This window comes from Pan paniscus, chromosome 6 (assembly GCF_029289425.2).
Source record: "Pan paniscus chromosome 6, NHGRI_mPanPan1-v2.0_pri, whole genome shotgun sequence".
Classification (NCBI taxonomy): Eukaryota; Metazoa; Chordata; class Mammalia; order Primates; family Hominidae; genus Pan; species Pan paniscus.
Window position 1 is genome coordinate 34232541 of NC_073255.2, and position 25526 is coordinate 34258066.

General features: G+C 44.0%; 1 protein-coding gene across 2 annotated transcripts in view; it reads left to right on the plus strand.

The window, feature by feature from the left end:
• CHN2 (chimerin 2) overlaps window positions 1-25526 on the plus strand; it is a 145718-nt gene that overhangs the window by 32401 nt on the left and 87791 nt on the right. For both annotated transcript variants that reach the window (XM_057302837.2, XM_034963851.3), the window contains exon 4: window positions 300-585. In XM_057302837.2, the coding sequence (XP_057158820.1) occupies window positions 448-585 (138 nt within the window). In that variant the 5' untranslated portion in view covers window positions 300-447. The remainder of the gene's footprint in view (window positions 1-299; window positions 586-25526) is intronic.

A 25526-nucleotide genomic window follows, 5' to 3' on the forward strand; every position in this document is an offset into this window, starting at 1 on the left:
CAAACGACTCCATGTGATGTCCTGGGGTTAAGCCCCACCTCTGCCTCGTTCCAGTCATATAAACTCAAGCAGGAACCGCCATCTCTTCAAGCATCAGTTACCTTTGCGGTAAAACAGGCATAACCATTATACCGTCTCAAAGGGTCTCTGTGAGCGTTAGGGGAAAAAAAATCACATCAAGTGCTTAGCCCTGTGCCTGGGATACACTAAGTATTCAAAAAACGTTAGCTGCTATTGTTATCATTCTACACTGTGCTTATTTCTAACGTGGTTGTAATCCCTCATTCTCTCACGGGCAGGTTTGGAAACCAGACCTTAAACTACAGGCTCTTCCACGACGGGAAACACTTTGTGGGTGAGAAGAGGTTTGAGTCGATTCACGATCTGGTGACAGATGGCTTGATAACTCTGTACATAGAAACAAAAGCTGCCGAGTACATTTCAAAAATGACAACTAACCCCATCTATGAACACATTGGATATGCCACCCTACTCAGAGAAAAAGTATCCAGAAGGCTGAGCAGGTCTAAAAATGAACCAAGAAAAACAAACGTCACACATGAAGAACACACGGCGGTGGAAAAGGTGAGCTGTGTGTGATGGAAGCAGCCTCTTTCGTTTTAATCCATGCCGCATCAGGCGGGTTAACTATAGGTGCGATTTGCTGAAATGTTGGAGGAGACCCACCCCCCACCCGAAGAACTCTAGAATGTTAGCGCCAAAGGGACCTTAGAAATCTTCTAGCTCAGGCCGGGCGCGCTGGCTCATGCCTGTAATCCCAGCACTTTGGGAGGCCGAGGCAGGTGGATCACGAGGTCAGGAGATAGAGACCATCCTGGCTAACATGGTGAAACCCTGTCTCTACAAAAAATACAAAAAATTAGCCAGGCGTGGTGGTGGGCGCCTGTAGTCCCAGTTACTTGGGAGGCTGAGGCAGGAGAATGGCCTGAACCCGGGACAGGGAGCTTGCAGTGAGCCAAGATTGTGCCACTGCACTCCAGTCTGGGCAACAGAGTGAGACTCCATCTCAAAAAAAAAAAAAAATCTTCTAGCTCAGCCCCCTCATTTTACAGATGAAGCCCAGAAATGTTTGATGATTTGTTCAAATTCATACAGTCAGACCCAGGACTTCTACCAAGTCATTTGTGGGTTTATTTGGAGTTTGAAAGAAAAAAACAACAAACCTCCATTAATGTGTTATGCTGAAACATGTTTTCAGTCGCCATTTGAGGTGTCACTGGCTCCATCTTTAGTTCCACCCAGCCAGCCAAATACGTGGTATTTGTATTTGCTTCTCTTAGGACTGGGTGACTGCCCATGATCCACAGGTCAGGTCTCTTGAAGGTGGTCTTACTTAGATAACAGGTTTCACTGACAGATATGGGAGCATTTCACTGACAGATATGGGAACGTGGCTATCTCTGGGAAGTAGAAAGACAAGCTGTCCTTTGCCCCAAAGTTATTATGCCTCACCAAGGATTAAAAAACTCCTAAGTGGGCAAGTATGCAGGCGGGGGGTAGATTGTGGCAGGAGGCGGCCAGGGAGATCTGATTTTCCTCTCCAGTAAGTTGCTGTTTGTTTGAAAGGCACCACCAGAGTTTGCTAGCAGATTTTTGGGATGTGCCCCTTGAGGGACCATCTGCTTTGCCTGGTCCTATCTGTTTCCCACTGAAAGAAAGTGACAGCCAGCCACGCCAATCAGCCCCTGCAGAGTCTGTGCTGAGCCCGGCTTGTCAGGCACACTAGGACTGGGACAAATAGAAATAAGTGGATAGGAGCTACAGCCCCGCCACACTGCTCCTTCCAGTGGTCACTAATCCTAGTTAAACCGGAACGGGCCTCCCGTCGTCCAGTGTCAATGGGAAGCAAAGGAGCCTCGGGCTGATGGATTCGGGACTGGCATTGGCAGAGGGGCTTCATCAGAAAGCCCTGAGAGGGAGGAGGGCGGGGTGGCACCGTGGTCCCGTTGGTGGAGACAGGGATGATGTCAACTGATTTGCTGATTGAGCTTCAGATCCTAGGAGAACCTTCCACAGAATCACATCAGTGCAGCAGCTGGGCCCATGAAAATATAATTTGCCATTTTCTTTTTATAACTCCAGTGTCTCCAAAGCACCTGTTTATTCTTTTCCAAATAATTGCTTTGGGAAATTGTGGGGTTTCTGATTGTTTACATTTTAACAAAAGAGAGAGAGGACTTGAGTCCCAACTTTCAGAGTTTGTTCCGGTCCAGACAAAAGCCATTCCTTAGTCTGTTTGCAAAATCTGTTCCAAAGTAATTTAGAATAGAAAATATGAAAGCCGACCTTCCCAGCCATGACAAATCAGAAGATGAATTGTAAAATAAATCTCTGAAGCAGTGTTTATATTTCTGAATCAGAGAGCAAAGTCACCAAAAAGGCAATCTGTTACAAACTGCAGGATGCACACTATAACAGCTCAAGGAAAAGAGGAGAGCAGGAGGAGTGTCTCTTCTGTGTTAGGGCCAACTTGAGATCCTGGGTATTGAAAGTGATATTTCTAGATTCTTGTCCTTCCCTGAGAGGGAAGTTTGGTCAACAGAAACTGATATTTCTGGACAATATTCCTATCAGGAAACTTGTACCTCAAAATATGCCCTCTTGTGCAGATATTTTTGTATTTATTTGTCAAAAATAAATTGTGGAGGAAATTAATAATCCAATTAATAATCACTTTGAATGAGCCACCCAATATATATTTACCTTTTTGGGAAACGGTAAATCAAGAAAATATTGCAGGAAGACACCCCAACTCTCTGAGCAGTTTGATGGACGGGTGTCGGTGGTGTGGATTTTCTTGGACACTAATGATGTGATGTTTGGTTGTCCTAAGGGACACTGGGCCTGGTCACTTGCTGGGGCTACTCATTTTGTTAGTAGTTTGTTAAGTTACTTGGTACGAATCCATCCGTTTCTCTCTGACCTATATTGACAAGTGGAATTATTAAAAGTCTCAGCCTTGCCAGAGATTCTGTTTCCCTTAAGGGCAGTCAGTGGCCCATTGCCATGGAGTCAGTGACTAGAAAAGACGGACCGGAAACTTGAATGGCTTCACTGAGAAGAGTGGGTGGGGGGAGGGTACCTGTTTGCTTTGGTAAGGGCGTGTCTTGAAAGTTTTAATGAGTGAAATGAGCAGGTTTCCTAATATTTCTCAATTCCAGACACACCAGCATTTCAGTTTCCAGGTACTTAAATTTCGTTTTCTCATTTGTTTTATTGATCATTTCCAAATGAATCCAGAGAGACGATGTTACCTGTGTATCCAAGAATACTAACGCAGTAATAATTGGCAAAAAGAGATTACCTACTCCATTAGATTTGAGTGGCTCCCAGATTTCTCTCCAGTCATGATTGTTAGCAGTAAACTTGATTTTAATAACCGTAGATGAGATGGAGAAGCAGGGAGGAAGGCAGAAAAAAAAAAGTTGTGATGGTTAGCCAATAGTGATCCATCTCCCCACTGATTCTTTATTTAGTTGGATTTAAAAACATTATGATGTATGTGGGCCACCATTCGGTGCATCTAATTAAAATGGTCACATCCAGTGTCATTTCTTCTATGAAACGCATTTCAGAACTTATTCCTTAGATGGATTATCTACTGACCTTCACATCACTGTAAGCAACAAAGGAATAACAGGAGATTTAACATGAGCTCAGACATTTAGTGTTAAACACATTTCACATATGTGAACTAATTTCCCATTTTATCCTCAGAACCACTTTGCCACGTCCGTAGGGCAGGAATCACCATCCCCATCTTATTGAAAGGCTCACGGTGGCAGGGTGAGGAATCAGACCCAGGCTTCCTGATTCCACGCTCAAAGCTTCTTAAATCAACTGAGCAGTTGTGCCTCATTCTGTGCTCACTGCCTTTAGTGCTTTGAGCGAACACCCTTGGTTTTGGCCATCCTGAGGCAAGTGATGCTAAAAGTACTCAGTATTTACATGATCTGTTTCTGAAAACAGATCATGTAAGCAGAAAACTGCTATTACGAGCTATAATAACTAGTATTTTCTTAAAAAGTATACCCTACGAATCCAATGCATATGACAACAGTGTTTTTGACAGCACATTTTTATTCAATAAATATGGTTTGTCATATTAAATTGCATCTATGTTTTAGTGGGGAAAAAATCATCCATGCCCTTAAATAATAAAAGCACATTTAAGAATATATTGGCCGGGCGCGGTGGCTCACGCCTGTAATCCCAGCACTTTGGGAGGCCGAGGCGGGCGGATCACGAGGTCAGGAGATCGAGACCATCTTGGCTAACACGGTGAAACCCCGTCTCTACTAAAAATACAAAAAAAAAAAATTAGCCGGGCGAGGTGGCAGGCGCCTGTAGTCCCAGCTACTCGGGAGGCTGAGGCAGGAGAATGGCGTAAACCCTAGGGGGCGGAGCCTGCAGTGAGCTGAGATCGCGCCACTGCACTCCAGCCTGGGCGACAGAGCAAGATTCCGTCTCAAAAAAAAAAAAAAAAAAAAAAAAAAAAGAATATATTATACCAGTTTATCCGTTTCACTGTTCATTATAGCAGCAAAAATTAGAAAATGACATTAATGTCCATCAATTTGAGACTGCTTAAATGGATTATGGTACATCCATGTTAAGGAATATCACACAACCCCAGGAAAAGAATGAATGAGAACGCTCATATGGGCTGATATGGAATGGGCACTTGGAATCGTTATATGGAAAAGTACCTAGCAGTGTGGTGTGTAGAGTATGGTATTATTTGAGTAAACTAATAGAAAAAATATTTTTATTGATTTTTATTTTAAAATTGTATGTATTTATTATTTTTTAAAGACAGGATCTCACTTTATTGCCCAGGCTGGTCTCAAACTCGTGGGCTCAAGCGATCCTCCCATCTCAGCCTCCCAAGTAGCTGGGATTACAGGTACGAGCCACCGCATCCAGCCAAAAAAGCTTTGGCATATATTTTTTTCATGCAAAGTCATAAATATCCCTTGAAGGATGCAAGAGCCAGTATCACTGATTGCCTTTGAAGAAGGGAAGTGGGTGTCTGAGGGGTACAGTGTGGAAGGAGATTTTTCCCTGCTACTCTTTCAGACTATTGGAATTTTAAACCGTGATCGATGCAGTGCCCTATTTAAAAATTTAAATAAGAGAAAATAATGCGCTGTGTCTTAAATTCACATACATTAAAGCATACCCTGAATAAAGAAACATTCTCTGTATGGAGTGCTTATGTCACCACACACACACACACACACACACACACACACACAGACACACACGGCAGTTCCAACACTCTGCACCCAGGCTGTTTCTTCTCAGCTCAACCCGATGCTGATAGGACACTTTCATTTCTCCATGGGGTCTTTAACGAAGAGTCTGTGTTTAGCAGAGTTTTACTAAAGGTTGGAGCTGGGAGAGCGTAATGATAGCACAGGGCGCACATCATTAACTACAGTGCAGTGTGTCTGCCCCTGGCAGTGGATTGGCTGCTGCTTTCTTCCTTCCTGGCATTGCCTCCCCTGACACACAGACCCCTCAGCTGTGCCCTCTGGGACCCTCCCCAGCTCTCCTCCCATTAACCACCCCACCATCACCACGCCTTTCTCAAACTGCTGCCAAACCAACTCCCAGAGTCCTCTTGCTTTCTTAGGGCAGGCACCGAAGCCCTCTTTGGTTTCTACTTTCTTCCTGCAAAACCAGAGAGAGTTACCTTTTCTGGACTGAAGGCCTTCCAAACTTACTGGGTTGTCCTTTACAGATGAACTGTTGCATCAGAGAACAACCTCTCCCATCTTGTCTCCCACTCAACGTTTTGTTTGTTTGTTTGTTTGTTTTTTCTTTCTAAATTATTTTCTTCCTTCCCAGCTGCCCACCTTTATATCCAAGGTGGTCCTTTCATTGGTTGTTTCACTCTTTCCATCATGTGATCTGCTGGCCTGTCCCAGTATCTTTGCCTAGGAATGATTCCCTACAATGTGCTTGAACAGAGGCCGTGGCCAGGCCAAGGAGTGAATGTCCAGCCCTCGCTTACTAGCAGAAGTCTTCATACAAGGTTGAGCCTGTCCCGAGTGGTTCTCCCCAGTGCCATGCTCGCATCTCATGGCTGGTGTCCCCGTGGTGACTCTGTGCTCATCAGAGTGTTATTGTTGTTGCTGTAATTCTGCAACAGCTCTTATTTGCTTTTTCTCCAGGACAGAGTTCAAATTCCTTACAGGAAATTTGCAGCCTGTTTAAGCCTGGGCCCCTTGGAGAAGCAGAGCCTGAGACTGGGGTTTGGTACAGATGGGGAATTTGGAAAGGCATCCCAGGGAGAGGAGGAGAAGCTGGGCAGGTAAATAGAGGAGGAGAGAGGCTGGTATATGCACGTTGTGGAGCTGATCACCTTCTCAGGAGCCGGGTAGAACTGCTTCTAAGAGGAATTGAAGTGGGAGTGTTTAACGCATCACCTCCTGTCCCCTCTTGGTTGAGGGGTACCTGTGAGCTGTTAACATTCTCCCCAGTTCCAGGCCAGGCATGCTGGAGAGCTAGGTGGGTGCCATGGGCATCCCTGGCAGCCTGTGGAGTCCAGTGCAGCTGTCCTTTTCTACTATTGAATAGAACCTGCCACACTCAGCCTCCCCTCTCCTCCCCGCCCTGGCATGCTGCACACCACCTTTATGAGAGTTCATCACCCTGTGTCCAGCGTCGTTGTTTTGATCAGTGGTTCTCAAAGCATGGCCCTCGGGAACCAGCAGCATCAACATCAGCTGGGAGGCTGGTTAGAAATGCACGTTCCCGGGAGCCACTGTGTGGGGGACTCTGGGGTGCCCTCCGCCAATGTGTGTTTTAAGCTTTAGGCAGTTCTGATTCCCACCTGCATTTAAAAATCTATGGTTTCTATGTCTCTCTCTTTCCCCAGAGGTGGATCAGTGGGAGGCAGAGGCTGCTCCTCAGCCTACTTCCTAATTCTAACGCCCCGCACCTCACTTGGTGAAGCAAGCACTGATTGAATGAAAAATGGATGGGTGACTTTTAAAATGTAACACATTGCCCCAAATTCACCCTAAGGAACAGCGTATCTCAAATTCACCAAGAGGGTGCCTCAGCATCTCCTGCACCTTCTCTCAGCACGTGCTCCTTCCTTCACTGGGCTAAGATCTGGCCATCAACTCCTTGTAGCATCAGGAGCAGCAGGAGTCTGGAGGAGCAGGGGAATCGTGGAGACCATCTCATGCAACCCTTCTGTTTTGCAGGACAGGAAACTGAGGCACCCGGCTCAATAGCATAGAAAGTATTTCAGTGACACCAAGGAGGCTTGGATAGAAAAGGATGCTTTTCAGCAGCTATCTTAGAGTTAAGATTGTTGAGGCCTTTTTTTTGGATGGGATCCACAACTGTGCCACTGTGGAGGGGGTCTTGGTCCTAGGGGGTGGAGAGGCTTGGTGACTTCATTCAGGACAGTAGATTCAAACATAGTGTTACCCATTGTCCTTCACCAAGCAGAGGCGTGCATTCATTTGCCAAAGAAAGAACCTGAATTGTTAATGCAGAAAGCATTATGGAGCTGGAAAAGATCGCTTGCATTACAGGGTCTAAAGAACCTATAGATTTTCTCTGCAGGAGGTTCTTTGGAAATAACATGTAACTGACATACCCAGTCTTTTCTCAGGATTCAAGGGTAAATGAAGATGAGCATAACAGCTATTACAGTAGGTGACAGGTACCCTGATGACGCTGACCAGCCGACTTCCTGCCCTTGCACGCACAGTCATAAAATGGGGTGGGATAGGATGCAGTGAGAGTGGATTTAACTTAGATTACATCCACTCATGAGACTGGGTTTTGCCAAGCATTGTTTTAAACCAGGATTCCCTAATGATTTGGGATTTATCACTCAGTCTGAGCAATTGCTGATTTGGTTGGCTTGGTGGTTCTCAAACTGGCTGAAGGTTGGACTCACTCTGGGAGCTTTCAAAAAATTGCCCATGGCCGGGCTTGGTGGCTCACGCCTGGAATCCCAGCACTTTGGGTGGCGGAGGCTGGCGGATCACTTGAGGTCAGGAGTTCAAGACCAGCCTGGCCAACATGGTGAAACCCCATCTCTACTAAAAATACAAAAAAATTAGCCAGGCACTGTGGCACATGCCTGTAATCCCAGCTACTCTGGAGGCTGAGACAGGAGAATCACCCGAACTCAGAAGGCGGAGGTTGTAGTGAGCCCAGATTGTACCACTGCACTCCAGCCTGGACGACGGAGTGAGACTCTGTACCAAAACGAAAAAAAAATTAAATTAAAAAAAATATATAAAAAATGCCCATGTTTGACCCCACCTGCCTATGGAATCAAAGTCTTCACTGGTGAAAGGCACCTGTCGGTCTTTTTTGGCTCCTCGGGTGATTGTCAAGTGCAGGGCTTGAGAACCTGGGTTAGATGGAAGGGGAGACAAGAGAGTAAAGGTGATCAGACATTTTGGAGCATTTTCTTTCAAGGACACCTGTCTCACTTCTTCCCATGCCTCTTATATTCCTGAGGCTCTTTTATGCTGTAAATTAGACCCTAGCCTTCTTTCTCTACTTCTACATAACACGTGAGAAGTCCTCTGGGGACACATTCTTCACACAGTTAACTCTGGTGGCTACAGTTACCTGTGCTGGTTCAGGGTTTGGCTTTGCTCCCTTTTCATGACTCCTTTCCCGAGATTATTGCCTGAAATATAAATGATGGGAAACAATTAACCGAAGTGGGATTAAAGAATTTAATGAAGGGTCAAGGAAAAGTTAGTCCCTCTCTTAGGGGTCAGCTAGTGGTTTCTTTGGGTGGATATTAGAAAGAATCTCTTTTTACCAGTTCCTCAATATCGGTGTTTTCAAAGAGTAACGGAAGAGGAAAGTCATCCTAATACATTCAGCGTATGGAGGGATATGATGGGCCAAACGCCAAACCCTCCTTGTCCCCATCCAAAATCTCTCTAGGAAACAGCTAATTTAGAGACGCAGCTCCCGAGAAAGTATTTTCTATGCAAATAGTGCCATCTTGTGGCTGAAAGGAGAGTTACATGCTGATGACACAAAGGACCAAACCTAACGGATGTGAAAATGTGCAAGAACAAATTTTTCAGCAGTGAACCCATTGAGTCACCCCACTTTCCTCAAGTTTTATAGCACAGATCAGGCTGCACAATGGCTTGGGGGTGTCTGTTCTGTAGCCTGTGCTCCTTCTCTGCATAAGCACGTGGGCAGCTCTACGGGCCTAGGACTTGTAAAAATCATCCCAGGAATCTAATTCTAGTCCAAAAGTGCTCAAACTTCTCGGCCTCAGGACCCCTCTATACTCTTTAAAGTTACTGAGGACCCCAAAGAGCTTCTGTTTATGTGGGTTAAATCTTGATATTTACGGTATTAGAAAGTAAAATAGAAAAATCTAAAATATTTATTAATTCTTTCAACATAATAGTAATAAACCTATTATGTGTTAGTATGAATAACATATTTTCGTGAAAAATAACACTGTTTTCCAAATAAAAAAGTGATGAGAATATTGGCATTGTTTTTACATTTTTGTAAATCTCTTTAGTGTCTGGCTTAAAAGAAGACAGCTGGCTTCTCACATCTGCTCCTGTATTCAACCTGGGATATATTGTTTTATTTGAAGTATAGGAAGAAGCCTGGCCTCACACAGATGTGTAGTTGGAAAAAAGAGGAGTGTTCTTATAGCCTTTTCAGGTAAATGTGGGCTTTAAAATATATACTAGACCACAATTCAACAAGTGGTAGTTTCTTAAAGGTTAGTTGCAGTGTCAGTCACAGAAGGCAATTACTGTAATAAAATCAGTTTTGACATCATGGACTCTCTCAAGGGATCTTGGGGATCCCCAAACATTGGTGGGCCACAGTTTGATGAAGAGCCCAGCTTTTCAAGATGTTTATATTTTGACATCTCCAGAGTGGTGTTTGAGAGGAATTGTCCCACCACTTTTATCACCTTTGACTGCAGGAGGTAAATGACGCTGTCACCTGGGACTGCTGTACACCTATGGGGACTGGGCAGGCTATGATGAGGAGGCATTCTTTTGGACCTGACCCAGCAGGCGCCTGCCCTGAGCACGACCTCAGAGCTCTTCCCAGTGGCTCTCACTAGGCGGTGGGGGGACAACAGGCTGAGTCTATATGAGTTTTAATTTTAGGGATCCCTCTGGGGTTGTTGAATGTTTTGAATTTCATGGAGGCTTTTTAATCGTGGGACTTTTAAATAATTTATTCTGGAAGATAATTTTTATAATGTTTAAAACAGGGTAGTGTCTTGTTTATATTTTAGTTTGGCTTAATCGTAGGAACAGTGTTGGTAGATTTAGGGTGATTACTTTTATTTTTAAGGTGAAATTGAGGAGCTGTTTTTGTCTTTTTAGTAATTATATGGTGGTTTTTGGCTGTGAGTAAAATATTAATGTTTGTTTATTAGTCTAGGTGGGATGATATGTTGAAAAGATAAGACAATAACTTGGATAAATATTTAGGGTTCTCTTGATTAAAGGTTTTTTTTTAATTAAATAGGTTTGAGGTGAGAAATGGAGAGTATATTTGCATTATGTCTGTGGGTCATCTGTTGGCACTTAGTTTTTTAATTGGTAAGCGTTGAAATAGAGACTCTTGTTTGAGGAGTCTTAGCCCCTCGCCTAAATTGGGTATTTTGTTGAGTATGGGATGTGAGATTATACTTGACTTTTTTGATTTGTTTTTCTAATTAGGGGAGTTTGTCTTTTTTTGTATTTTTGTTTTTGAAGAAACTGGAGGGAAAAAGTTATAGGAGTTGATGAAAAAGTTGAAGGGGAGTGTTATTATTTTAGACCTTTGTAGGGGGAGAAAAAGTTGAAAGTAGTGAGACATAGTAAAAGTTGAACTTTTGATTTATAAATTTGAGAAGTTTTTAAAGAATGACTGTTACATATAATGCTTTAGTTATTTAAAATATTATCTAAAACTTTAAAAACACAGACTTTCCTCCTCAAATCCCTAAACTCTCCTCCCTTACTCCCTAGCCACATTAAAAATTCCCCATTTCTACTTTTTATTAAAATAAATTTTTAAAATCTTGCCTTCCCACCTTCTCACTTTAATCAAATCAAATAAACATTTCTCTATCTCCAAACACCTGTATATCACTATTTAACATCAACTACACACCAAGTACACAAACCTAAATTTAGACTTCAACACAAGCCTAGGGCCTGTGTCATCAGGAAACAGTTTTGCAGGTGCAATTCTGATATATATGGCCAATGAGGAGCCACCGACTGGGTCTCATTCTCTTCCCCGTACAGAGGAAATACCAAGACTCAAAGCTCAAAGTGACATTGAACAAGGAGGGTTGGAAGGAGGAAACACAATTTTAGCAGAGCCTATTATTTTCCTTCTTTGGCCTCGTACTGGGTATCACCCTCTTTGTTAGCTCTCCTGGGCTTCTCCAGCTACCATCTTTGTGTCTATTTCATCAGGATGTGGCAGTCTCCCCACTCCACCCCCAGAGTGAGTAGCTGTCATTTTTGCCACCCAGAGCCACCTCAGTGTAGGAGCTTCTGGTGGAGTCATATCTGCCCACTAATCCCAGAGGTGGATTTGTGATTCAAGGCCAAGCCGAAGGACCCCGTGTCCCTGGCTAGGGTGGTTGGTTCAAGGGTGACCATGTGGTCAAGTCAGAGCCAGGGGAAGACAACAGACTTTTACCGTGAGTTCCAGGAGCCAGGCGTTTCACCCTCTTTCTGCTTGGCTCAATTAGGCAGGAAGTAGAGCCTGGGCTGCTGAAGGCTTCCCGCCACCCGATAGAGCCTGAGAATGGAGCCTGGAGAAAGTAGAGCCTGGAGATGGGGAGAGAGAAGCTGAGTCCTGAGGCCTGATCTGAGCTTCTCGCAGAGCTGCCCTTCAGCCCGCCCCCGTCTCTGGATGTTCCAGTTCTGCTGGCAGTTCATTCCTGCCTTGCCTTTGAGCTGGGTAAGCAGATGTTGGTGCTGCATTTAAGTCGGCAGCTGCTATCATCTCCACAAGAACTGGAACCCACCTGTCAGCTCCCTGCCACCTCTGCTGTCCTTCATTCCCACTCACCTTACTTGTCACCATTACTGAGGAAGCTTAGTTATTCAAGTTCAGGTTCATTTTAATTTTAATCCAATAATCCACACTACCCTTCTTTAAAATGGTGGTGTTAAATCAGAAAAAGGGGACCTCTAGTGTTTACTGAAATGGGTAGGAATGTAGCATCTTGTTTACCAGGCAGACATGGGAAATAACCCAGAAGCCACTGCTGGAATGCAGCCGTCATCCTTTACCTCCTGGCTCCACAACATATATATATGTAGACCTCTTACAGTTAAATGCATTTCAGTAAGATTAAGGCACTCTGCTAAAGAGTCTTTTTTTTTTTTTTTTTTTTTTTTTTTGGAGACGGAGTCTCCCTCTGTTTCCAGGCTGGAGTGCAGTGGTGCCATCTTGGCTCACTGCAACCTTCATCTCCCAGGTTCAAGTGATTCTTCTACCTCAGCCTCCCAAGTAGCTGAGACTACGGGCTCACACCACCACGCCCAGCTAATTTTTGTATTTTTAGTAGAGACGGGTTTCACCATGTTGGCCACAGTGGTCTCAATCTCTTGACCTCGTGATCCGCCCACCTTGGCTTCCCAAAGTGCTGGGATTACAGGCGTGAGCCACCGCGCCAGGACACTAAAGAGTCTTAATGAACCTGGTAAACCAGATTCTCAGCAACTTGTGATATTTCCGGGAAACTTTTTTAACAGAATGGGATGAAGCATGGCCCCTTTTGCAGCATTGGATGTGGCCACGAGAGCCCTCTGTTGGAAGGGGTATCTCTCAGATCATTGGTACAACAGATGAGCAGTTGGGAACCTGTAGACTCTGAAGAAGGAAAGGTCAAAGTTCCATTTGTAGTCTCTCCGAATTAAAGGCTTAGCCTATAAGAATTTGTAGGGGTGGGTGGGTGGGGTCCTGGATCAACTGTGGGAAGAAGAAGGATTTTGTTCCCTGAATAATTCCCATTGCCGTTAATGGAAATGAAACTGTCAGGGCTACATTGGTTTGTTTTCATGGCCTCTGGACCAGGTTGCAGAACTGGCATTACTCATTTTGCAATAAGAAAATGTCTGGCTGGGTCTTATGATGATAGTTTATAAATGTCCCTGTTGGTTTTCTCTCTCCTTATACACAATCACTTTGAAGTTCCCACAAAGTTAATATTTCACTTTGTTCCTAAGTCCCCATTTATGAACTTAATGAAGTCCAAGTATCAGAAGAGAAAGTTAAAGTTTACACATGCAACTTTGATTGTTCTCAAGTGACTCATTGGTTTAAAAAATTATTTAAAAAGTCAAAGCACTGTCATTTGCAAGAGACACTTTAATACCCAAGTTGAGGATTAGAAGTAAGACACAGAACTGTGGGCTATACGTGTCCCAACACACCTTTAACAGAGTAAAAGCAGTTATATTTTACCACAGTACATATAAATTCCATGTAAAACAATTCATGATATAAGGGACTTTTATTATGTTTAATCCCAAATGATTTCAGGAAAGTTACCATTACTCCCCCTAGAAAGAACATTACATGTATTAAGCATATCATTGTTTTTAATCTATCATAAACTACATTATTTCATTCTGCTTCATGACAACCCTTAACTTCATTGTTCCTCCTCTTCCAACAAAGAAACAAGAAACCCGGGGCTTAGGAAAGCCAGGCGATTTGCCCAGGGTCGTAGAACTTGTGACTTGCGGGTCATTTCACGAACAGCCAGTTGCTAGAAGGTGGCTCGTCTGACTTTGAACAGGCTGTACTTTCCTCTGGACCACATTGACACAGTGAGCAGATTTGCTGTGTGTCTCATTTTAAAGCTTCTAAACAAAGCGTTATATTAGGAATTATTTTCCTCTTCCCAATATCGGTACTCAGTGTCCTTGCGGCTTGACTCTAATCGTCTTCTGCTCTGGACTGATTTGTTCTTATGAAGAAATAGGTGTGGCTGAGGGAATTCCTCGAGAAGAGTCGTGTTCATTACACACATGCCTGCCTCTGTGATTTCTAAGAGAACAATCTCTGTGTGCATTTTTAGCCTTGAGCTATATGAATTTGAAAAGGATTGGGCAATACTATAAAGCTCTGTATACCTTTACTATATCGCAAGGTGATGAGTCTGAAATGTGAGTCTTCAGACACAAGCATGTGTCTCACTTCTTCCAGTCATGATGGAGTCAGTTCAGATGAGAGGAAACTGAAATTGATGTTACCCTCCTGAAGGTTAGGAAGTGATGCCTGACCCAGCTCTCTCTCAGCGTAGCTTTGAAACACCCCCAAACTCTGGGATTGTAAAATGATATACATGGAGATTTTAATGCATTGGATTTTTTTTCCCCTCCAGTAAGTTCAGTGTAAAAATCAACCTACTCACAAGGAAAGGAAGAAGTGCTAGCACGCATGGGGTATTGACCACATACCACGTGCTATAGGGGTGGCTTTCAGTTTGTCACCTTCTTCCGTCCTCACAATGGCTCTGAGAGTTGGGAATTGGAGGGGTGGAAATAACTTCTTCATGACCACCCAGTGGGCAGGGGAGCTGAAACCCTGCCGCCAGCTGTCCTGGCTTGAAGGAAAGCCTCTTCAAGAGCTCCTGGTCACCTGAGATTGACCACCGCCTGACCCCAGTGTGGCATGCAAGGCCTTTTCTGACCTTTTTCTTGTCACCCTGTCACCCAACACACGCATGCACACGTCGCTTCACCTCAGCTGCTCCCTCTCCCTAGCTGTGTCCAAAAGGCCGGCAAAACAGAGCAATTCAAGTTTTCTGAGCCCAACAGCCAGTGTAATGCCTCTCAGCCTTTACACAGCATCTTCCAGTTCTTTGCAATGTCCCTCCCCATTGTCTTCCCCAGGCTCCTGTCCTGACTTGGGGAACTCCTGCCATGCTTTGTGGACCAATCCTGGGCATATCCTTCCCTGCAGTCTTCCCTGACCTACACAAGCCTGCCTTGGTTATACCTTCAGTTGGCTGCCTCTCTGTAGCTTAGATACAGTTCTCATTGCACTGAGCACACCCCACCAGTGCGTTCTTTCAGTAATTCATTCATGCTTAACTATTAATAATTAATAATAATTAAATATTCATTGAGCCCCTAATCTGTGTGAAACACAGTGCTGCCAATTGCACTTACAACGACTAGCTCGGGATGGGCCAGTGACATAGGTTCAGTAAGGCAGCTCCAGGGTCTTTGCTGGAAGAATTAAGAAAGAAGTGGACTCTTTCTGCCTGGACTTGCTAAGGCACAGAACATAAACACAGAGCGACAGGGGCCACCTGGCTGGCACTTGGGGAGTCAGACATCAAAGAATGAAGCCATGGAAGAAAGCTGATGCTAGAGATGGAGAATGTGTTAAACCAAGAGCTTCATTCTGGAGAGGCTCAAGTGGGGAGTTCCCACCTTGGTTTTCTGTGCTGGTACATTTCTCTTTCTTTTTGTTCTATGCTATTTTGGGTGGAGTTTCTGTTTCCTATAGCCAGAAGAGCCCGAATGGAGTCCTAAAAAAAAAAACAAAAACAAAAACAAAACAGGCCGTGCCTGGCAGAGAAGGCCCTTCTAAGGAAGGGAGTAGTTGGGCCAGCCTCGGGGCACAGTTGGTGGAGGGGAAGGCTCCGAGGAGGGAGATGGCCAGGTTGGAGAGGGGGGAGGCTGGAGATGGGCAGGCTTGGGAAGGGCCACATAAAGTAGTCTCCAAAGTGTGGATCTTATGCCCAAATGGCTTAAGGAGCTGCCTGCAGTGTGATTTTTAGAAGGATACATTGGTGGCAGGGTAGAGGATGGACTGGAGACAGAGCCTGGGGCTCTGGGACATCAATGCAGTAACATTGAGGCATCTGCATTTTTGCTTTCAAAACCCAGTTGCTGTAGGCAAAATTTTAAAAGCCCGCCTTTTCCATTTTTAAATGATGACACTATTACCAAAGCTAATTGTCATCTTAGACTTGTAAGTGTTGAGGGCCTAAGTTGGTTAAATTGTTTTTTGTAAGTTTTACTGGGTTTGGGGAGAAGAGTGGGAGGAAGCAGGAAACCCATTATTCCACAGGGTTGGATAAATGGGGCCCCACAGAGCTGCGTTAACCTACAGGGCTTCTGTGTTCAAGACATAACCTTCTATTCTGCAAAGCCCTCTGCCATTTTCCTTAAACATACACTTGGAATAAGTGTTTGATGAATGAATTAGCGTGTTTGCATTCTTTCTTCATTCTGCCTGCTACCTGCAAAGACAGAATGTAGTATATGCCTTTCTCAGAAAAGCTGTGGACTTCAAATATTATCTCTGTTGAATTTTATCATAAAATAAAAAATACTCATTAACCTGAACTTCACAATCTTAACCTTTAGAAGCTATGAAAAAGTTATCTACTAATTAAATAGTTTAAAGGATATTGAAATGGAAATGTTATTACTTAAGAGAGCAAAGGTTTTCTTCCAACTCAGAGTATACACTTTAAAATGGGGTGGAAAAGGGCAGCAGTGTTGAGGCTGCTAATCATGTTGGCTCAAGTCCAGTAGTTCTCAAATTTTAGCGTACATGAATCCTGTAGAAGGTTTGTTAGTACACAGAGTTCCAGGCCCTCTCCCATCGTTTCTAGTACAGTAGGTGTGACCAGCGGCCCAGCTTCCCAGGAGACAGCTGATGTTGCTGGTCCAGGAACCACAGTTTGAAACCGCTGGTCCGGGCAGTAGAGTAGCACAGTTAAGTATATAAGGCAACTGGAGAAGTAAGGCTAAATGACAGTGATTAATTAGATGTAATCTGTAATCATATACATATGTGTGTATGCGTGTATATGTATATGTATATTTCCAGCATTTTTATACTGACTCATAGAATATAAGCAAACTGCACCTTAGGCGTTCTCTAAATAGTGATTGCTTTGATGCGACATTTCCTCCCATTGTGGAGCTCCTCGCTGGCCCCTGCAGGCATCTCCCCTGCAGAGGAGGTGCTGCACAGTGGTTAGAGCATGGGCTTCAGGGCCAGTGGCTGTGTGGCTGAGCCCTCCTAAGCCTCCTTCCCTTCCTTTGCATGCCGCCGGGTAGCATCTCACCTGCACCTTCTTCGAAATACCAGCTACCTCTGCAGCGCGTCCTCTCCTGCTGGCTCCCCTGCCAGGGCCCCAGCTGCTCGCAGTCCTGAGCTGCGCCTCACTCAGTTCTGTGACCCCGCAGGACTTGCTGCAGCAAATGGGCTTTTGTATTTCCAAGGTACTTCATCAACATTTATTGAGAAAAGGAAGGAAGAAAAAAGGAAAAGGAAGAGAGAGGGAGGAAGGAAGGAATTTTCCCAGGTTGCTCATTGTCTTTGTGACATTTTTTTACTGTAACCCTTTTTTTTTTTTTTTTTTTTTTTTTTAGACAGAGTCTCGCTCTGTCCCCCAGGCTGGAGTGCAGTGGCGCGATCTCCGCTCACTGCAAGCTCCGCCTCCTGGGTTCACGCCATTCTCCTGCCTCAGCCTCCCGAGTAGGTAGGACTACAGGCGCCCGCCACCACGCCCGGCTAATTTTTTGTATTTTTAGTAGAGACGGGATTTCACCGTGTTAGCCAAAAGTAGAGAAAGATCCATTAGGCAGAAAACCTAGAAGTTATTTAGGTTGAACCGTAATGCCACTGTTGATACCTGATAAGTTTTTGATTTGCAAAAATAAGGCAATTTCATGTGGTTCAAACTCATATCTATTTAATACGAAGGTATATGAATCCGGGTAAGAATAACACAGTTTGCAAGTTTTAGAATACAGTCCACTAGGAGTGGATACTAAGCTTGCAGTTTATATGCTCTGGAAGGCCCTCTTTTAAAAAAATTAAGGCAAAAATACTAGTAAGGTATTGTAGATGGTGCCACGGAGAGGCCCCTGCTTGAGAGAACCTTGGAACTTGAGCATGTGCTTCAGAGCTTCATAGTGAAGACACGTGCTAGGGGCCTGGCTTGAAGATGGCAGCTCCTAGGACAAGCACATGTGAGGCTGGAGAGTCGCTTCTGAAGAATCTGTAGAATAGCACACCCACTTGGCAGGTAACTCAGGTGCCAGAAATCCATACAGTCTGCTGAGTCAAGTGGAGAGGTGAAGGATTGCTGGAGCGCCTCGTTGGTTTTGAACGGTGCTATTTCCAAGACAAAATGAGCCTCCACGTCGGACAGACTTCAGAGGCAGACAGTTTGTCCTTTCTTGGAAGTTCTCACGTTCATATGTTTCATGCATTTTCCCTCAGATGGGATGTTTTGGAGTGGAAGTGGAGCTAACTAAGTAAATGTAAGCCACACCAGGCAGACACCCAAGTAGGGAGCAGGAACAGAAGCTGCGGAAACCTCTCGAGGAAGCGCGGGGAGGGGGCATGATGCCAAACATGGAGTCCTTGGCATTTTCAGAAAAGTTGCTGAGGGGCTTGCAGGAGAGTTGTGAGATCCAGAAATTACCATTTGACTGGGGAGTGGTAGGTGCCTTTATTGGGATGCTTTAAAGAAATCCTAATTCCATAGTTAGCTGAGCCCAGCAAACACAAGCTCATATTTAGGAGTGGATGTCCAGAAAATGAATTCTTTTTTTGTTTTGTTTTTAAATCTGGAAGCATGGCTTATCTGATTGCCCTCTGGGCTTAGCGAAAGCATACACCCCGTTGAGTATTGTGTTTTGGGCCACAGCCTAGCTGCTACTTCCCTCAGTTTCCCTGTGTCCAGGGGCTAAGCTCACTAAGATTCATTGGTGGGAGGTGGAAAGACCAGGACTCGTGGTCTCCTCCCTCGATTTTGGAACATGGAACTACCAGACCTGCCAGGATGGTGCTTTTTTCCTTGGCGTGCCCAATTTAAGTGTTTAAAATGCAAGTATTTTTAAACAAATTTGACAACCACAGGATGTGTCAATTAGCACTCTATGTATCTGGTAGCTCTGCCAGTCTAGCCTCGTGCTTGGCGAAACTCAGCAACATGAATATTCATTAATAAGCCCATAAGAGGGATTCCGATGAACTGAAATTCTGGATTTTGAAGGGCCAGTCAGGATGACTTCTCAGCGTACCAGTATGCAGTGGGCACATGGTGGCAGTTCTTTTTTTAAATTTTCCAAGAACTGACAACTGTTAGGCCAGTCTTGGGTGTGCCTGTGTATAAAGTTTCTAGCAAACTTAGAGTCAACTTTCTGGGGTAGACACCTCAAGGCTTTGTTTAATTGTTAGTTAGATAGTTAGAAATAATCACCACCAATTTACACCTAGCACAGTGTTCTGAATCTACTACCAGATTAAAACTCAGTCTAGAGGTATTGGGAATACTGGATATTCACATGCAAAAGAATGAATTTGGACTCTTACTTTACACCAAATACACTAACATTAAATTTATTAACTACCTACACATAAGACCTAAAATTATAGAACTCCTAGAAGAAAATATAGGGGAAAGCTTCATGACATTGGGGCTGGCAGTGATTTCTTGGATGTGACACCAAGAGCACAGGCAACAAAAGCACATATAGACAAAAAGGATAATATCAAACTTAAAATTTTCTATGTGCCAAAGGATGCAATCAACAAAGTGAAAAGGCAACTTATGGAATGGGACAAAATATTGCAAATCATATATCTAATAAGGGTTTAATATCCATAATGTATTTTTAAAAACTCCTACAACTCAACAACAACAACAAAAGTAAATAACGCAATTTAAAAATGGGCAAAGGACTTGATATTTGTCCAAAGATGATACTCAGATGGCCAACAAGCATATGAAAAGATGCTCTACATCATTAATCATTAAGGAAATGCAAATGAAAACCACAAGGAAATATTATCTCACACCGGCCGGGTGCAGTGGCTCATGCCTGTAATTCCAGCACTTTGGGAGGCCAGGAGTTCCAGACCAGCCTGGCCAACATGGTGAAACCCCGTCTCTACTAAAAATACAAAAATTAGCCAGGCATGGTGGCACGCACCTGTAATCCCAGCTACTCGAGAGGCCAAGGCAGAAGAATTGCTCAAACCCAGGAGGCAGAGGTTGCAGTGAGCCAAGATCATGCCACTGCACTCCAGCCCAGGTGACAGAGTGAGACTCTATCTCAAAAAAAAAAAAAAAAAAATTATCTCACACCTATTAGGTTAGCTACAATTAAAAAAAAAAAGTAACAAGTGTTGGTGTGGATGTGGAGAAATTGGAAGCCTTGTGCATTGCTGCTGAGAATGTAGAATGGTGCAGCTGCTATGGAAAACAATATGGCAGTTCTTCAAAGAAACAAAAATAGAATCACCATATGATCTAACAATTCCACTTCTGGGTATATAGCCAAAAGAATTGAAAGCAGGATCTCAAAGAGAAATTTGTATACCCATGTTCATAACAATATTATTCTCAATAGCTAAGAGGTAGAAGCAACTCAAGTGTCTATGGATGGATGAATGAATAAAGAAAACGTAGTATAGACATGCAGTGGAACATACTTTAGCTTTCAAAAGGAAGGAAACCCTGTCCTGTGCTGTAACATGGATGAACTTTGAGGACATTATGCTAAGTGAACTATGTCAGACATATTCTGTCTAAGAATCTTTGTTTATACTAGGACAAATACTGTCTTAATATGAGGTATCTAAAGCAGTCATATTCACAGCAACAGAATGTGAAATGCAGAATGGTTGTCAAGGGCTGAGGGGAGAAGGAAATGGGGAATTGTTCAACAAGTTTTAGTTTTGCAAGATGAAAAAGTTCTGGAAATCAATTGTACAACAATGTGAGTATGCTTAACATTACTGAACTGTACACTTGAAACAGTTAAGATGATAAATTTTAGATTATATGGGTTGTTTTTTCTTCTTTTTTTTTTTGAGATGGAGTTTTGCTCTTTTGCCCAGGCTGGGGTACAGTGGTGCCATCTTGGCTCACTGCAACCCCTGCCCCCCAGGTTCAAGCGATTCTTCTGCCTCAGCCTCCTGAGTAGTTAGGATTATAGGCACCCACCACCTAATTTTGGTATTTTTGGTAGAGATGGGGTTTCGCCATGTTGGCCAGGCTGATCTTGAGCTCAGGTGATCCACCCGGCTCAGCCTTCCAAAGTGCTAGGATTACAGGCGTGAGCCACCATGCCCGGCTATATGGGTTTTTAAACCACAATTAAATTTAGAAAGAAAAACTCAATCTAGAGAAGCAGATAGTACCAACACCTTTCTTGTACTTTCAATGAAGATCAACTCAAGTTCATTTCTCTTGCCCAGCACCAGAGGTTGATCTGAAGCCAGCCTGTCTGAGAGTCAGCAACAGAGTCAGCCGCACTGGGACTGTTCAGATCTTCAGCCTACCCAAGGGCAGACTCCCCAAATTAAAAATTACCCCCCATTTCCTGCCTTTGGGCTACTTTAGTGCCTCTCAGAAGTGTCCTCAGGGAAACGGCTCTGGAAGGAAGTAAAACTCAAGGCAGAGCTGGTAAAAAGTTCTGTGCACAGAGGAATGTGAGGCTACTGGCTAAAAACGACTGGGTTTCAAGTAGTCTTGCACCTGCCACCCTAATCACACATAAGAGAAGTGACTATTGGGACAACCAAAGCTCCTTGATGCCTGCACTTCCTCCTGCTTTATTTCTTCATCTCCAAAGGGATTCATCCAATGACTTCTTTTGGCAGGAACATTCTAGCTCAGAGAAGGTGAGCTGAAAATTAAGAATAGCTGTTTGAGGAGAAAGTGAGAGAAGGGCTCATAAACGTCTGAGATAGAATGTACGTGAATGTCCATGAAGGCACCACATGCCTGTGAGTGTAAGTCACACAGGAAGGTGTTGGCCGATGGTTTGTATGAGAGCACCCCCATCCTTGCCATGGCCACATTAAGAAGCTATTTGAACACCGGCCCATATATATTGTGATTTTCTCACAGGGGAAGATTTAAGGGACTTGAAGAAAGCAGACAGCGTTTCCTACTGAAATGCTGTCAGGCAAGCTATGCACAGAACTTCCAGTCACATATTTGGTGACTATTAACATGGGAATCACCGAATATGGGTGTATTTTTATGCCACATAGGGACATAAAATTCCCTGCTATAATAGAAAAATGTGTAGCATTCTCCTTTGAAATATCTGTACTCTGTTTAAATTAGCAAGTATACATGGTCAGAATTCATGTATTTGTGTTAGTTTTCCAAGTGAGGTTTTTTTAATGACTTTCTCTTCTGGGTCAAGTGTGTTAATTTTAAGGATGACTTTAGCACTTTTTATTATAATGGATCTTTTTTAAAAGAATGTTGGAAGGTTGGGCGTGGAACCTCTTTCAGCCTGAGCTTTAAGCAGCCCTTTGAGTGACCTGATATATGTCAAATACACACAGGTGCAGCAGCCGGCACCCACCAGGTGTGCTGTCAGTTCCAGCCACTGGTATACTACTAGTTTTTAAGGTAGTTCCAGAGTCATGGTTAAAAAATGAAGTCTCTGACGGTAATGTTTCCTGCATGATCAAGGTCAAATTTTAAAGTCATTTTCCAGATCTAATAGACGGCCTCTCTCCCTGGCCACTCTCTGAGCAAAGTAGCCATAGCTGAGATTTTCCTTCACAAATTAAATATATGTATATACTTAGAGAAGCAGTTGCTGATGTTTTGAAAAAGGAGTATTTACTTAGAAAAGCAAAACAAATTAGTAAACTGCTTGCTTTACATAAATAAACTCTTTGGAATCATGTGGTATTTCTACGAGATGTCAGGGCTATTATCTGTGGTCAGATAAATTTGCATCTTACAAAGCTAACCAGGTTTCTTTTTCATAGGACTTCTCGGTGGGCTAGCTTACCCCAGAAATCTCCCAGAGGGGCTGGAAGCTGAGTGGTTCCCACTTTTATCTGCCCATGGAAAGCTTTCAGTGCTGGACATCTCTCAAACTAATGTCCTGAGAAACACACTTTGGGAGAAGTGGGGCAAATGCAAATGAAAAACAGAGAAAAAGCTTCCATGTTTAGGGGTGTGCTTCGTAACTTACACTGTTACAGCTCTTTTTACATACTTGACTTGTTAATTCTACTTCCTTCTTCAGGCTGCTTTTGACTTTGGCCTGTTCGTACCAAACCTTGCCTATCAAAGCGTTATATAAATTGCTATAGAAAAGATTTCAACTGAATTAGGAACACCAAGGAAATGCTTTCAATTCCCAGATTCATAGAATGTTAGCACCCAGGGTGGAGAAAAGAAGGAAATGACGGGGACGTTTATTTCATGCTTATGTCCCAGCCCAGTGATGGCCAGACTTGTCTCCCCTGACAATCAGTGGGTGCTGGAATGCACTGCCCCTGCACCCCGCAGGACTGAAGACTCATTCCCCCAGCAGCTGGGCAGGCTGCGGGCAGACGCCCCCAGGTGAAGGAAGCTGTGTTGTCCAAAGCCCACATCCAGTGACTGTGTAACCTGAGGGTATAAAAGCTCAGCTTCTTTGCTGCAATTTGGGACAAGTCTGAAGGACCAGCCACACTTCAGAATTCCCTGGGGTCAGCTGGGGTTTTTGTTGAGACTGCCTTGCCATACCTCCCCCTGCCCAATCTTGCATCCTGTGCATGCCACTGGCCTTGGAATCTGCTTCCCAGAAAACCTGGCCAGCAACGGTTCTCCAGGAAGGACGAAATCTCAGGCTAAAACTGGAAGTGGAAAGTAGCCACTTTATTTTCTTTTTAATTCATTTTAATTTCCATCTCAAGCTTCCATTCTGCCTAATGGCAATATCATAGTCTTTGTCAATTTAGAGTAAATTCAGCCAGTTCAGGGATTCCCTCTCCCCACTTCCCCCTGGGCTTACATCTCCTTTCCATGGGACTTCAGGAGTTGTCATCTCTCTGTGCCAGAATCCATTGAAACATCCCATATCCTGGTCGCAGGCTGGTTTGTAGTCCATGCGCCATTTGTAGCTGCATCCTTTTTGGCTCAAATGCCAGGTCTTACCTGGCGGCTACCTCTCAGTGCCACGTCCTTGCCACTCATAGCTGCAAGGGAAGGACCATTCTCCTGCCTCCCACTCATGGTGGGCTACTTGGGGACAACATGAGGTTGCCTAATTTGCCACTATAGAAATTGTTTGTTTATAGGGCGGAAAACCCACTATAGTAGAGTTCCATTGTTTAGCACTGAAGTATTATTCAAAGTAAGTGATTTACAGTTGTCCAGAAAGTCCTAAAGAAGAAGTTATTTTTTGGTGTCCCTGGGTGAAATAGAGGCCGTCAGACATGTTCTACAGAAATAGGTTTTAAATTAGTTCCATGCAACCTCCCACATTGCTTTAACATATCTTTATTGAGTACCTTCCATTTATGGGTTTGTTCAAGATGCCGGGGACGTAGTAGAGAAACACATAGGGAAGACCCTTGATCTCCCCAGTTTTTTTTTTTTTAAATAGGAATTTGGTCCCTATTAAACCAGGACATCTTCAGCAGTGATTTCAATATGAGGACCACAAACAAGATGGCATTTGCTTTCACTTCCCCTGTCGGAGTTAGGTGAGATCCCACTTTCGGTGGCCTCCTCCAAGGGAACATCAGCACTACCTTCTGCTCAGTCCGTTGTCACAACTGTTGACTCTCTAAATAGTCAGCAACTTAGACTTTCTCCATGAATTGGCAATGCACAGGCCACATCTGGCTGACAGACATGTTTTGACTGGTTCGTACATTGTTTTTAAAAATATTTTTAATTTTGGAGATTTTACAAACATTTGGATTTCTAGTTTCTCTTTTTTAAAAAAAATCTGTTAGGCCAAAGTTCACAGCCTCATATGGCAACCAATTTAACCAGAGTTTAAGTACTGCCTCGTCCACCGCGCTGCCTTCAGATGGGGCAGGTGCTTTGCAGTTCAGCACAGTCTGGTCAGACAGCCACCCTCCCTCACCTCCTTTACCCTCTGGCCCCTGGAGGCCTATTCCTGGAGGATTTTGTCTTTACATTAATCAAGGCTGACAAAGCTGCATCCTGGGGCTTGTGATTCTGGCCCCACCTACTATAGTATTTACCTGACCAAGCTTCAGCTTGGTGCTTTGCACCTGCATCAAGAGATTTGACAAGCAGTGGATGTTGGTGACTCACACACTGTTGATTGTGATGTGGACTGTTTCACACCCTTAACAACCATCTCTATGACAGCCATTGGTGTTGATTGAGAGATCTCACTCATTCGCTGTCCCTCTAGCAATGATAGGATGCAAGACCCAGCCCCCCTGCGGTTGGGTGAGGCCATATGGCACTTCAGACCAGTAAAGTATGAAAGGAGATGATGTACATTTCCAGATGAGCACATTGTCTGCCTGTGCAAGATGCCCAGAGCTGTCTTCTCCTCCCACTACCGCAACCAGCAGCATCCAAGATGGTGGGTGCTGCCAGCTGAGTCCCGGAGGGAGGAGACATGGAGCAGACCCCCAGCTGAGGTACAGAGGACATGGAGCATGAGTGAGATGTAGATCTTGGTAGATACGAGAAACTCAGGTTTTGGGATCTTTTGACCCTGCAGCAT